The 15,515-nt window shown below is 35.5% G+C and overlaps 1 protein-coding gene across 1 annotated transcript in view; it reads left to right on the forward strand.

Moving 5' to 3' along the window:
• AP3B1 (adaptor related protein complex 3 subunit beta 1) overlaps nt 1-15,515 on the forward strand; it is a 284,643-nt gene that overhangs the window by 205,945 nt on the left and 63,183 nt on the right. Inside the window, exon 22 of the mRNA XM_046000421.1 lies at nt 1,599-1,705. Within this exon, the coding sequence (XP_045856377.1) occupies nt 1,599-1,705 (107 nt within the window). The remainder of the gene's footprint in view (nt 1-1,598; nt 1,706-15,515) is intronic.

Genomic DNA, 15,515 nt, shown 5'->3' on the forward strand with positions numbered 1-15,515 from the left:
GAGCAAGGAAGAAAACAAGGGCTCCATTCCCTCTTCCACCCAGTCTCCACTCTGCTTTTTCTATTATCTATGATGAAATTTTATTTCAGACTTATTTGAAAATTTTCTTTTTCAGGCAATATCATTTTTTTATTCCTAACTTTCTGAACTATTTTTTCTGCCTAACTACAGGGTATTGTGAGACTAAATGAGAAAAAGATAGTTTGAAAAGTCCTGTTAAATAAATGTTACTTCCTTTATGGTCTTATTTTGAAGTGAGTTTGTTGGAAGATAAAACTCATTCCACCTTTCAATTTTTTTCACTCAACAGTCAAGCAGTTTCTAAGCACTAAAAATTAATACATTAGCAGACTAGTAGAAATAAAAAATAAAAAGACACAGATTTGTATTAGAAGAGAAGTATAGTTGTAGAAGCATGTCCAAGTTTATCTGTAGAACAAAGAAGGCAATTAGAAACTGTTTTGGTGAGTCAGCTTGTGCTTTCCTTCCAAGCGGTACCTTAATGTGTAGAAGTTGCAAGGTAAACAAGGCAGAGAAGAACCTTCCAGGTAAAGAGAATAAAATATAAAAGGTTCACGATATTGGGAACAAGATACTGGAAACTATTAATCGGTAGGGCCTGAAGATAGGAGTTGCCAATAAAATTAGAGATAGATCTGCTACCCAGTATGATACCAACTGGCCACACATAGCTCTTACATTTAAATTTAAGTTAATTAAACTATGAAGTACAATTCTTTAGTCATACTAGCCCTATTTCAAGAGTACATTAGGTTTATGTGCTAGTGGTTACTGTATTGGACAGTATAGCTATAGAATATTTCCATCATCACAGAAAGTTCTATTGGACAGTGCCAAGCTAGAGCATAGAGAACCTTGTGCACTTATTAAGGAATTGGACTTTTATCTTGTAGGTACTTATGAGCCTCTGAAGAATCTTAATAAGCAGGGGAGGATGAGATCTGTACTTTTTCAAAGATTTTCAAATTTTCACCTACATGATCTTGTGTACATAGTGGTTTTAGAATAAAAAATTTCTATCTGGTACATAGCTTTTGCTGACAAAGTGTAAGTAGAAGGGAGTTAGGTAACCTGGACCCCTGTAATTATTATAGTGGAGAATAAAACAGAGAAGGGATAGAAATACCCTTTTGAGACTTCTGATTTGCTGGAGAACTCTTGAAAGCTGTTGTTCTTTATATTAGCTGGAAAAAAAATGTTTCTTTACCTTTTTTTTTTAAATTTTAGTGAGGTTTTTAATTTTTTTTATTTAGGTTTTATTATTTTTATTTATTTATTTAGGTTTTATTTTAGTGAGGTTACTGGGTGATAATGTTAGTGATAACATATGATAAAATTTTCAAAAATTATTACTCAAAGTATTTGTACCCTTATTTTGTTACAGGAGTTGCCAGTGAAAGCTAAGACTAATAACTGCCATGACTTGGTAATAACTAAATCAAGATGTTAAATAGAATTGTCATAGATTTATTAATCAAAGTAATTTAATTAGATTTGCTAACAAAATAAAAATGTTGCTTTTAATAATATGAATTAAATTTTCATGCACATTTGCTAATTTGGGCCTTTTCCTGCAGTTAACGTGGTATCCACTCCAGTTGCATTTCCCACGCCAGCTCTTTCTCCAAGCTTGATAGCTGATCTTGAAGGTTTAAACTTATCAACTTCTTCATCAGTCATCAGTGTAAGTAATTTTCAAAATATATTAGCTCAGTTTTCATGTGATTCCATTGCATCATTCTTATTAAAATGTAAATAATCGAAGTAGATTCTTAGTCTTGAACAGTTTCTCTTCTAAACAAGTTCAATTCAGATCTCATCTTTTAATTTTATAAATATTTTTTAAAATTTGCTCTAACCAAGCATTATCCTCACAATTGACTTCTACTTATTATCCACATTTAATTATCATGTACATTTTTCTCTGGCACTCTTACATATGTATAACATACAGCATTCTTTGCCACAGTGGGTTCATTTATACACATAAATTCTGCCGTAAACAATTGTTGTCTACATTAATAGACTTAAATTCCCACAGTCATTGTATTTCTGTTACACTGTTCTTATACCATAGGCTACTAAAAATACCTGTTTTCATTTTTAAATTCAAGGTTGTGTTTCTCTTTTCATTATCTTTATATGCTTATTTATATGCCTTCCTATCTGTAAAAAAATTATTTAATGTTACTTACAGGGTATGGCTTGAAGTGAAGCCAGAGGCCAGCTTTTCTCAAAATAATGCCAAAACCATCAGCCTGTCATAATATCTGAAACTCCAATAACTTTTTCTGTGTTAGCATATTATATCTACTAACCTTTCACTCTAAATCAGGCATGCTGCCTACAATGTAAAATCTGTTGATATGCTTGACCTCCTGTTAATTTGTTGTCAGAAACCTGACAAAGTAAGAGACAAAATAGTAAGTTCTGATGGGAACACAAGGTAGCTTGAATAGATCTGGTGTATCACTGGTTCCCCCAGCTTAGTGATCTGGCTCCTGAGGGCCATAGAGCTGGTTCTGCCAGAAGTGGGAAAGAGAAGTACTAATTCTTAAACAATTTTTACAAAAAATTTCCATATCAAAGCAAATGTGATATTAGGACCATTTGGTTTAGAATAAACAAGTGAAAACTATTAAGTTGAGCATGCTGTTGTAAGTTGTAGAATGCAGTTACCTCTAACTGCTCAGAAATGAGTAAGAATGATATCTAGGGTTTTAGTTTGCCATTATTGTTGCTAAAAGAAAAGGCACATTGAAAGAGATGGAGGGAAGCAGTGAAAAGAAGCAGTTAAGTCTTTATTATTTAAGTAATAAATATTTCTTGAGCATTTGGGTAGGCTGTAAAGAGAAAGTAGAAATCAAAAAATCTGTAGTGAAGCAGTTAGTCCTTGAGGGAAAAGGAAGGCCCTAAAAACTTGGGAGACAGTAAGGTAGTAGATAAATAACTCAGGCCTTGATATCAGATGATCAGGGTACAAATCTCTGCTTAGCTGCTTGCTAGCTCTGTGTTTGGGCAGATTGGGATGTAACTTTTCTACACCTCACTTTCCTGTGGAGATAGTATATACCCTATAGGATTGTTATGACACTAATTAGATAATAGATGTATAGCTCTTAGAACAGTGACTGGCACATTGTCATAACTCAATAAATAATAACTAATATTTTTTAAGTGATATGGTGATGGATCCTTAGTAGACTCCCATACCTTAATAGCTATAAGAAGAATGCAGTTGAGATTAGAAAAGCTTACAGTAAATTTTCATTCATCACAAAGTAGTTGAAGAACTCATCCTTTAATACTAAGAAAAGTATTTATTGAGATGGTCTCTTCAAAGGAGAGGAAAGGCACTCCATCCAAAGAGCATAGAAAAAAAGGACTGCCAAATGGACAAAATGGGTAGAGGGGAATGGGAGATACAGACTACCAGTTATGGAATAAGTAAGTCATGGGAATAAAAGGCACAGGATAAGGAATACAGTCAGTGATATTGTAATAGTGTTGCATGGTGACAGGTGGTACCTACACTTGGGATGAGCATAGCATATAGTTAAGTTGAACCACTGTGTTGTATCCCTGAAAGTATACTTGTGTGTCAACTATAATAAAAAAAAAATTAAGAAAAAAAGACTGTCAGGTTCAGCTGAGTGAAGCAAAATCTCAAACTTACTTCCAAAAGCTAACAAAGTGATCAAACAAATAGTAGTAATAAGAATGGCAACCAGAAATTCACCAGCAATAATAAGTAAGGAGAGGATTAGAACTTAAAGAGAAAGATACAACTTTGAAAAGTGGAGCCTATAGAAATAGAATATTCTGATGCAAAATGGCATGGCTCCTAATCTCGCCTCCAGTCCTCAAAACAGTATTTAAAAAAGATTAATTTGGGGCGCCTGGGTGGCTCAGTGGATTAGGCCGCTGCCTTTGGCTCAGGTCATGATCTCAGGGTCCTGGGATCGAGCCCCGCATGGGGCTCTCTGCTCTGCAGGGAGCCTGCTTCCTCTTCTCTCTCTGCCTGCCTCTCTGCCTACTTGTGATCTCTCTCTCTGTCAAATAAATAAATAAAATCTTTAAAAAAAAAAAGATTAATTAATTTTTTCATTATGTATATGAGTTTAGAAAGAAGTGGACTAAAGACATCAGAAAAAATAGCAAGAAAAACCCTCAAAAATTACAACCCTCATGTAATGGTGTGGGATCTCAACAAATATAAGAGCCTTTTGGATTCTAAGATGAAATTTATAGATAAGAGTACATCCATAATTTTAAAATCAACATGTTTCCCTTATTTTGAATAGAAGGAAGAAAGAGAACTTAAAATAATAGTTACACATTGCTGTGTAAATGCTTGTCCATGACTACACTAGAAATGTACTGAAGTAGTTAAATGGTGCTGGCACTGATATGAAGAACCACCATGAATGTGACAACTGTGAATGCAGACCAATATAGGTGTATTAGCAACTCAAATAGTGTGGGATGTGGTGTTGCCATCAGTAACATAATTTTCCAAAATGTTGTACAGTTTCTGGTAGTTACATTCCAAGTCCTAGCCTAGTTTATATGACTTCCTACTCTGAAGATGAATTTTATTTAAATTTATCTTCCTTGTGTATTTGGTAAAATAGGGGTAGATTTTATTTTTTCGAAATTACTAAAATACTTATAATGAAACCCAAAGAACAGTTCTTTTTTCACACTAAGTATATTTCACTTTTTCATAGTGAAATGAAAAATTTCACTGTTCTAACCTTTTAAATTACATATTCAGAACACAGAGATTTTTAAACTTAATTCCTAGTGAATATCATTATCATTGTAAGGAAAAGCTTGGTTTTTCAAACTGTACGATAAAGAAGATGTATAAACACAGTCTTTGTTCCAGTCTTACTTGAGATTAATTGGCAGTTGGCCAACAGATGGCTAAAAATGAAGAGACACTTCATTTCCTACAGTAGTATGTGAACAAATTGTAAATTTTTTAGTGAATTATTGATTAATTTTTCTACCAGATTATCGTTAGGCTAAGAGTTTCTAAATTGTTACACATGAAGCCCCAGGAATTCAGCGGTCCTCGGAATGTTACAGCTTCTAGAGGGGATGAGAAAAAAGTGAGATGAGGGAAAAAACAATTTGTATATAAGAATAAATTGTTTACCTCTGGAATTAGAAATGTTGGAGTGAAAATTGGTCTTTTCTGCTTTAGGTTTTTTTTTGTATATTTGGGACACAAAATGTTAAAGTGAGTTCAGCAGTTCAAGTTACCTCTGAAGACTTTTGATGTTTTGTTTTTGTTTTTGTTTTTGTTTTTTTGCTGATAAACATGAGCATGAAACCTTATCTCATTCTTTGCACTTTTTATGTTTCTTTTCTTTTTTCTTTTTTTTTTTTAAGATTTTATTTATTTATTTGAGAGAGAATGAGTGAGAGAGAGCACATGAGAGAGGAGAAGGTCAGAGGGAGAAGCAGACTCCCCAAGGAGCTGGGAGCCCGATGCAGGACTCCATCCTGGAAGTCCGGGATCATGACCTGAGCCGAAGGCAGTAGCTCAACCATCTGAGCCACCCAGGCGCCCCTTATGTTTCTTTTCAAACTAGTTTTATAAGAAAATGCATTAATTTGCTTACTTACTATTTGAAATTTCTATTTCTATGGAAAAATGACTTCTGAATTCAATCCCCCAAATCCTATGAAACCCATGACAGAAGTATAGTATCTGTGGTTCTTTAGCACCTAATCACAAGTCGGAATGTTTCTATAGAGATATACTTTTCCAGAGTTCTGGTTTAAAATACCGAGAATTCATTTAGAAAGTCAGGGCAACATTTAGGGAATGCATTGAACTTGGAGTCCGAATACTTGATATCTGTCATTGGATAAGCTAGTTACTAGCCTAGTTCATGACTAGGGGCCAGTCATTGACTTGTATAAACTTTTATTTTTTAATTTAAAAAATGGAGATAATACTTCCCCTAAACACTTAATTGTGTTTTCATGAAAAGTAAATAAAATAATGAGCCTGAAAATGTTTGAATTCTGTTCTGTGGCTATCTTGTGGAGTGAGAAGAGACAGATGAAGATGGAGTGCTAGGAAACATCATGATTTAAAGGCAACAGAGAAAAAGGCCAAGAAGATAAGTTCGCGAAAGAAGTGAGTTGTGAAACACAGTATCAGGAAACGCACAGATTAGGAAGGGAAACAGACAAAGCATTTTATTGAAGTAAGTGCTATACTGGAGGCATAAATCTGCTTGGGTGCTACCAGTTGACCAGGATCTCTTAGAAAAGCATTTGTATATGTGACCTTGGAACTGAATCTGGGAGAATAGTAAGAGTTTGTCTAGGTGGCTGGAGTAGAATAAGAAAGACGTGACGGACAGAGGAAATAAGGTATGCAGAGGCTTGAGATGTGAGCTGACTTGGAATATTAGAGAAACAGTAGTTCAGTGTGGCTAAAGTATAGCACAGATAGGTTGGAATAATCCAGGTCTGATATTGGAAAAGTATGTTGGTGACATACTGACATGGGAAAATTGTGGTAATGACTCCTTACCTTACTGCTTTCCAATCTTTTCATGTTATGGTACATACAGAAAAATGATGATACGTGTAGTGTGCTCTGGGATAAACAGAGACTACTGCAGGAGGCAGGCGGTACCCAGCCTAGGAGCTCCAACTACCACAGGCCCCACCTGGCCTTCCTGAGGGCTAATCGTGGGGCAGCAGCACAGCACACTTCTAACCTATTTGTGGCACGTTAGTGAGGAAGCACTGACTTAGCTGCTGTAATATTAGTGATTTGATCTTCATGGATCACAGTCTCCAAGTGGAATTAACTCAGGAAGGTACAGGAAGATTCATTTAAAAAGTGATCATTATAGAAAACAAGGCAGTAAATTGAGGGATGATAAGTAATTCCAAGAACAGTTCATGAAAGAGGAACCAGAGTTGCAATAAGAGAAGCCCTATTTGATACAATATGCTACTTAGAGTTAGCCAAACTCCATGTTAGAGGCACAGTCTTGTCCACTGCTCAACTGACCCAAGACTACTGAGGTCAACTGCAGGTTTAGGGTTTCCTGAAACTACCCTCAGGTTGATAATTCACTAGGGCACCCACAGAACTCAGGAAAGCACTATACTTAAGATTACAATCTTACTAAGATTGAGATCTTAGCTGAGATCAGGAATCACACTTGGGGAGCCTGGGTGGCTCAATGGATTAAGCCTCTGCCTTCAGTTTAGGTCCTGGGATCGAGCCCCACATCGGGCTCTCTGCTCAGCAGGGAGTCTGCTTCCCCCTCTCTCTCTGCCTGCCTCTCTGCCTACTTGTGATCTCTGTCTGTTAAATAAATAAGTAGAATCTTTAAAAAAAAAAAAAAAGATTACAATCTTACTGTAGCAATAGGATACAAATTAGAACCAACCAAAGGAAGAAACAGATATGCTGAGTGGGTTTCAAATTCACAGGTTACCCTACTGGCATCAACATATGGCAGTATGCACAGAGTATCCACTTAGCATACATTGTCTAGGGGCCCTCTGTGAATCACATCCTTGGCAACAGCCATCAGGTGTAGTCCCCCGCTAAGGGCTCACCATGAATTTTTTTTTTTTAAGATTTTATTTATTTATTTGACAGAGAGAGAGATCACAAGCAGGCAGAGAGGCAGGCAGAGAGAGAGGCAGGCAGAGAGAGAGGAGGAAGCAGGCTCCCCGCTGAGCGGAGAGCCTGATGCGGGGCTCGATCCCAGGACCCTGAGATCATGACCTGAGCCGAAGGCAGAGGCCTTAACCCACTGAGCCACCCAGGCGCCCCTCACCATGAATATTTAAAGACACTCCTGTCACTTGGGAAATTCCAAGGGTTTAGAGATTACCTACCTCTCAAGAGCTAAGACACAGTCCACATCTCTCTTTGAGAAGACCAAATTCCTTACTACACATGTGCCAGTAAATGTTTCATTCATTGAACATGTATATGTTCAGGCCAGAATATAAGGCAGGTGCCAAAGATAACAGTAAACAAGTTGAGCTAGGTTTCTGCCCTCAGGGAGTTTACAGTTGAGTAAGGACATAAAAATAAATTTCCTCAAAGTTATATATTAATACCAGGTATTTTAATTGTATAACATAGTTTTGCCCATTTGGGAATTTCTGTAGATACAGGTTGTCATTTTTTTTTTTTTTTTGGTCATTATTTTTCTGATTTTACATTGGCTATGCTCCATAGTCCAGCCTATCTCCATCTGTACTATTACAGCTAAAAATCTAGTGAGAGTTACTTTTGACATTTAACAGACTTTAAAATTTAGACATCTAAACTGTTTTTCCTCTTTGACAAGAAGTAGAAGGCTAATTTTCACAGTCCATGCTGTTCACCATCTGCTTTCCTTAAATTGCTGCTGTGAAACATCACTCCCTCACTTAATGTTGGAATAAAGCCTCATGATGCCCGGGGGAAGATAGTGGCAACAGTAGCGTTAAACTAAGGTCTGTAGGTGTCTTTATAGGTAGCCAGCCTGGGGTTTACTGTGACCAGCGAAAGAATGGCCTTAAGTTTGTAATTATGACCAAGAAACTATGTAACTGAAATCCCCCTCACCCCACCCAACCCTTCAAGGATTGTCACGCTGAAGGGTAGGAAGAAGGAATCCCATGTAATGCACTTTAATTAGGGCAGGCAGAGTGAGGCAAAGAAAAGGCATTTTTTTAAAAAATACATAACCCAAACTCAACATCTGAAGTGTTTATCATTAGTTCCATCAATATCTAAGGAATATTTTAAAAATGGCTAGCAACTAAGCTTGTTTTTGCTGTTGACAGAGATTGGCAACTGATGAAGCTATAACTTTCCATGATTAGGGATGAGGGCCTGACCCTGTTTTTGTTATAGAAACTTAGCTGGAAAACAGAAAAGAGTGACTGTCAGACCTGCTTTTGGTGTGCAGGTTATAGTATCAGTTTTCAAACAATGTGAAGAAAAAACAAACCATAATTCATGAAGCAGAATCTGGTTTACCCAGTGTGAAATTTACTAAACAGAATTGGGAATTATTAGGATAATTGCATATTGTAATGATGACAGTTGTAATTGAAGTTGATTTCTGTTTTTCTTAAGTGGACTTTTATCTTAAATAGATTTCTCTCTCTCTCTCTCTCTTTAATTAATGCTTGGTTAAGACACTTTAGTTTTGTTTACCAGTCAGCTTGTCTTGATCTGCTGGGGCACCAGTTTTCTTATTTGTCTGCAAGGACACAATGCTTTGAGGGAGTCCTTTTTGATACCAGCATTTACTAAGTTGTCCTCCAGACATTCATGAATACGTGGTCTCATTCCCAAAACAAATAATATATATATGATAAAGTTTATTGTCTAATATGGTGGAAGAACTCTATTTTAAAGAACATTTATCTTTTACATTTTAAATACTTGTGGTGTTTTCAAGCCCCAGGCTAAGAGATGAGTCCAGCTAAGACCAAATTATGTTCAGTTTAGAGGAGGAGGAAATTATAAGTCAAAATTAAAAATAATTTTATCATTTTAAATTTGGGAAAAATCCTTTATTTGTTCTGATGAAACTGTCAGTAGCCATGGAACTGTGGTAAAAATAATGAAAAACCATTGGCCTGGGTCTGCTTAAATTGAAAACATTTTTTAATTAAAGTTTGACAGTATTTTGTGCTTCCATTGCCTAGCCATGTCCCATCTTATTCTTTCATTCAGTTCTCCTCTGGGTATGAGTTGCTTTAATTTTTAAATTAAACTTGAAAAGTGTGTCATACTACTGCTTCATCTTTTTATTTCTGCACTACTTCAGAGGTCTCATAGTTAATACCAGACCATTATCATCTCTCCCTTTTCTATGATATTAAAAGGAACTGCTTTTTAAAAAGAGATTGTTACTAATTTTTAGTTGCTGGGTTTTTATTAGAAAATATTTTTGATTTGGCTTAAGTAAATATATGCCAATCTGTAAGTCCTGACTAGTGGATAATACTTTTCTAATGCTTTGTTAATATCATAATAAAATTATCTACAATAAAAAAATCGATTATGTCAGATGCTAATTAATGAACTAGTAATGATTGTGGCCCAAAGAAAGCAGACCACCCATCAAAATATAGAAAATGCATATATAAATCTGCAAGAAATTGAGGGATTAAAGAGGTGATAGTAAAGAAAGCCTTGGGCCTTTCTTTTCCTCTTTCTACTTTGTGGTGAGTAGTTCCTTTCATTTGCTGTGGGTTTACTCTTTCTAGAGATGAGGCAGTTCTCTGAATATCTACTGACTTCTTTTCCAAGATTATGGGTTCTACCTTCTGTTTATTGTAATTAAATGTACTATAATAGTAAACAGTAAATGAGGTTTTTAAAAATGTCAGTCATTTTAAAAATATTAAATCTTTTCTGGCAGTTTTATTTTACATATCCAGAAGTGATTGAACTTTGTGTTACTATCAACTGCTATGTTTCAAATTTTGTTGCTTATGTTGAATTTGTGGTATTTGCAGTGAAATATACTTTTTTAAGCCTTACAGTATCTTAGATTATTATGCATCAGCCAATTGTGTATCAATTATATTTAATCATACATCAGTCAAGTTAACTTCTATTACCTTTGTTCCCCTTTAAAAAGCTTGTCAAAAATTTTATAAACATAGGGTGGGGCATGATATAAAAATTTTATATTAATATTATTAAACCTTTGAATAACTAAACATGGAAAGTATTATTGTGATGCTTAAATAAACTTTGTTTCTCTTCAGGGGAGAAGAAAATGAATTAAACTATAGGGCACATGCCCAACTAATGCTAAAAAATTAATTTATTACTAAGAGAAGAGTGCATGGAGTAAAAATAGATAAGTACAGTATATGACCCTAATATCAAAGAAAAGTAAAAGCCACTTATCTTAGAATATATCAGACACACTATTATTCAAATCATTCAGGAATGTAATTACAGACAGCTTTTATAGGCCTATCAATAAGGGTTATTTCTTTAAATTTACAGCTGTTCCACATTACTGAGTATATAAATATCTCCCCCAAATGTTGAATTAATACTGAAGATATATTTTACAATTCTGCATGCACACACACACACACACACAAACAATATACCAGAAGTTTTCCTTTAAAATGCATAATTTAGATTAAGAGAGATGCCAACCAAATGTATATCTTGTTTGAACCCTTATTTAAGCAAACCAGCTCTAAAAAGACATGCATGATAGTCAAGGAAATGTGAACACTATATTTTACATGATATTAAGGGGAATTATTTTTTAATAACAGTTATGAAGTTTCTTTTAAGAGTCCTTATCTGTTAGATAAACTAACCAAATTATTTCTTGATTAAATTAGATCATACCTGAAATTTGCTTTTAAATAATTCAGAAGTTGAGTAAAGGGTTGGATTGTAGTTTGGACAAATGTTGAAAAATTTTTTTTTTTTTTTTTTAAGATTTTTTTTTTATTTATTTATTTGACAGAGAGAGAGATCACAAGTAGGCAGAGAGGCAGGCAGAGAGAGAGGAGGAAGCAGGCTCCCCGCGGAGCAGAGAACCCGATGCGGGGCTCGATCCCAGGACCCTGAGATCATGACCTGAGCCGAAGGCAGCGGCTTAATCCACTGAGCCACCCAGGCGCCCCCAAATGTTGAAAAATTTTTAAACCTACTTACGAGTAACTAGCTTTTCATTATATTTTTCTTTTTCTCTACTTTTGTATACATTTCAAAGTTTTCATAATAAAATGTTTCTTAAAATACATAATTTCAGAAACTCATTTATTACATATTTTCACCGAAGCTTTAACATCCATGCTCCATAGAATGTGTAACCTGGCAAAGTTATCTTGTAAATTTAAACAGTATATCAAAATTTGACTTCAGTTCAAATTGTCATCTGTGAGATTAGAAAACTGTAATAGATTGTCTTTTTAAGGTCCCTTCCAATGCTAAATATCTTGAAGTCTGTGGGAAATTAAATGGAGAGATGCCAATGACTTTAGTAAAATCATTGTCAGCACAAGGGAAAGGTGCCTTATCTTTTATATTAGAGATGTATTGTAGATTTAATAAGACTTAATCTCTGAGTCTCTGGAAGATAGGACAGGTCCTATTTATTGGCTTTTCAATTCCCAGTGCTTGATACATAATAGGTGCTCATCAGAAGTGTGTTAAATGAATGAAATTAATCTTTTCCTGTTTTCTGGCTTAATCATGATAGAATCCATTCCCAGTGATGTCAGTTTGAGGACTATATTATTAATACGTTATTTTGTTACATTACTGAGAAAACTGTTCCTGTCCGTCACATAACTGAAAGGTAGCTGTACTCCTCACATGTCCTCATAGTCTTTAGCATGTAGCGTTTAAGACAATAAAATGGAGGGGCGCCTGGGTGGCTCAGTGGGCTAAAGCCTCTGCCTTCAGCTCAGGTCATGATCTCAGGGTCCTGGGATTGAGCCCCGTGTCCAGCTCTCTGCTCAGCAGGGAGCCTGCTTTCCTTCCTCTCTCTGCCTACTTGTGATCTCTGTCAAATTAAAAAAAAAAAAAAAATCTTTAAAAAAGACAATAAAATGGAGAATTAAGTTACTGCTTTAAATTATTGGACTGAACATATTTTAATTACCCATTCTTTATATTTCTTAAATGTTGTTTTCATTTGGCTAAAAATAAAGCATGGTAAACTGAGAACCTAAAAATATCATTTCTATTTTATGTTCCTGTCAATAGAACAGATCTCCTAAAAATTTAAAGCACATCTTTCTAAGGTAACATTTACCTCCTCACATCTTTAGCAGCTATCAGACATGACATGGGACATATTCATTGACCCTAAAAATTTTCATCAGAATCATGCACTGAAAGGGGGCAGCCCCAGCTAGACAAGAGGCTCATTTCAATTTTAACGGCTGTAATTAAAGGTTAATTTACTGAGTCAGGATTAACGAGGAAAGTACAAATGATAGGCAAGCAGCTGCCTTTATAATACAAGATTAGAACAATGCAATTACAATAAGAATTAGAAAAAATCAACTTCCAGAAAGGGTCCTTTAATGAACGAATTAAATTTTGATCTCTAAACATGAATATGTAAGATAGTACTTCTTACAGAATCCTATAAGATGATATTGTTTAAGCATATTATGTCACATGTATAAATAATGGTTAACACTAGAAACTTTTTCAATTAGGAAGTTGCCAAAAATATACATACATATACATGTATATATATAGAGAGAGAGAGAGATAAATACACGATATTAAATGGCAAAAAAATTTTCCCTACTTCAAGACTCATTTTTTGATGTCTGTTTCTTTATGAATTAGAATTGATCTTTCCCTCTCTCTGCCAAATTTTCATCAAGAACTTCTTATGTTTATTACTTTAAATCTTTTTTTCTTGTTAGAGGCTATTCCTGAAACTCCTTTTCATCTGGTAATAATAAACTAGACACATCATTTTTGGGTACATTATGTCTACAAATTTAATATTTTCCCTAAAATTTAAGCTCAGTGCTTTATTATTTTTTTTAAGATTTAATTTATTTGACAGACAGAGATCACAAGTAGGCAGAGAGACAGGCAGAAAGGGTTGGGGGAAGCAGGCTTCCTGCTAAGCAGAGAGCCCCATGCAGGGCTTGATCCCAGGACCCTGGGATCATGACTGAGCTGAAGGCAGATGCTTAACCCACTGAGCCACCCCGGCACCCCAGTGCTTTATTGTATTTTATGCAGATCCCATTACTTTATTTTTAGTTTGTTGTACCCTTGAACCTCAGGACACTAATCCAGGCTTTTCTAGGAGTTATGTGTTGCTAGGAAACTACCAGACTGCTTATTGTGTTAAACATCCTTATGTTAAAGTTCCTTGTACAGTGAGTGGTTGGCACATAGTAGGGCTTCAGAAATGTCATCATTTTCAGCTAGTTTTGTATTCGTGTAATTGAAGCCATATACACTTTTTTAATAGGTTGAATCTTAAATGCTATCATATTTATCATCTGCCACAGGATTCACAGAGAAGTTGTATACACAAGTTTAATAACAGAGAAAATAATTGTCCATTGTGAATACAGGCTGTGGAAAATTACTCCTCAGAAAATGAGGTTCCAGGGCGCCTGGGTGGCTCAGTTGGTTAAGCAACTGCCTTCGGCTCAGGTCATGATCCTGGAGTCCTGGGAACGAGTCCCACATCGGGCTCCCAGCTCCATGGAGAGTCTGCTTCTCCCTCTGACCTCCCCTCTCATGCTCTCTCTCACTCTGTCTCTCTCTCTTTCTCAAATAAATAAAATCTTTTTTAAAAAATGAGGTTCCATAAAAGGAGTATACATTTTGTCAGTCACTCTTGAGCTGATTTAGTGTAGTCAGTCTGTATGCTGGGATAAATATAAGTATTGATGCCTAGAAGCTAATAAGCCAATAGCCTTGTTTCTGGAAAAATATCTAGTGCTGTTTGAAGATTATGTAGCCTGTGATATGCAAAACTATAAGCACTATGCTGTTATTACCGTGGAAATGAGTTGTAAGCATAATATAGATTTACTTGATGAAATGATCTTTTTTTTTTAAGCTGACAAGTGCTAGAGAACTTGCTTTATGTATACATTGCGGGAAGCCTGGGTAAAATTGATAGTGTGCACTGGTATTTATATTAACCCACACATTGTATTTGGAGTGGGACAGCATGCTGTTTTGAACAATATTTTGACATTAAGAACTCCACGAAATAGTATTTAAGCCCCCTTTGGCGTGGACAGTTGATAACTTTTCATTCATAATTAGCTCATAGAGAACCGAGAGACATTTCAGGGAAATTGAACTGTCAGTGGATAGAAACAAGCATTTGACCTCATCACATTGAGTGGGGCCCATCATAATTTGTTCATTTGGTGCCCATCAGCCCAGCCTCATCTCTCATACGGCACCTCGCTGACCTTCCCTCTCCAATTCCGCTCAGTTCAGCTTTAATTATGACTCTGCAGACCTGAAGAAATATTGCAGCTTGCTCTCAAAAACCCTGAACTGCCACTCACCAAAAGATTGGTTTTTAACAGGTAATAAATGCCCGGAGGAAATGGTCCTATGTCCACACAGAGAACTGTGGCTTCTTTTGAGATTTTTGCTGTATCTCAAGTGTGTCACTGTTGCGTAGTGAAATTTTTATTTCTAACACAGGCTGTGACTTAGTTCACTGCTATAAGGAGATATCATGAGTTCTTTAATTTAGGAAAACTTTTATCCATCCATGGAAGAAATTCTTAGTTACTTGGTTATCCAGTGAATTCACTCAGCCCATCACCAATTCAGAGTTGAGAAACAGATTTTAGGTTGTTTTAGGTAAAATGATTTTGTTTTTAGAATGATGCATTTTTACTTTTACTTTTAATTAGTTTTTGAGATATTGACCACCCCATAGAGAAAAAAAATGAGAAATCATAAATTCCTCTTAGTTATTTGGCAGAGGAATCCTGAT

The sequence above is a fragment of the Meles meles genome, chromosome 3, assembly GCF_922984935.1.
Source record: "Meles meles chromosome 3, mMelMel3.1 paternal haplotype, whole genome shotgun sequence".
In the NCBI taxonomy this organism is placed as follows: Eukaryota; Metazoa; Chordata; class Mammalia; order Carnivora; family Mustelidae; genus Meles; species Meles meles.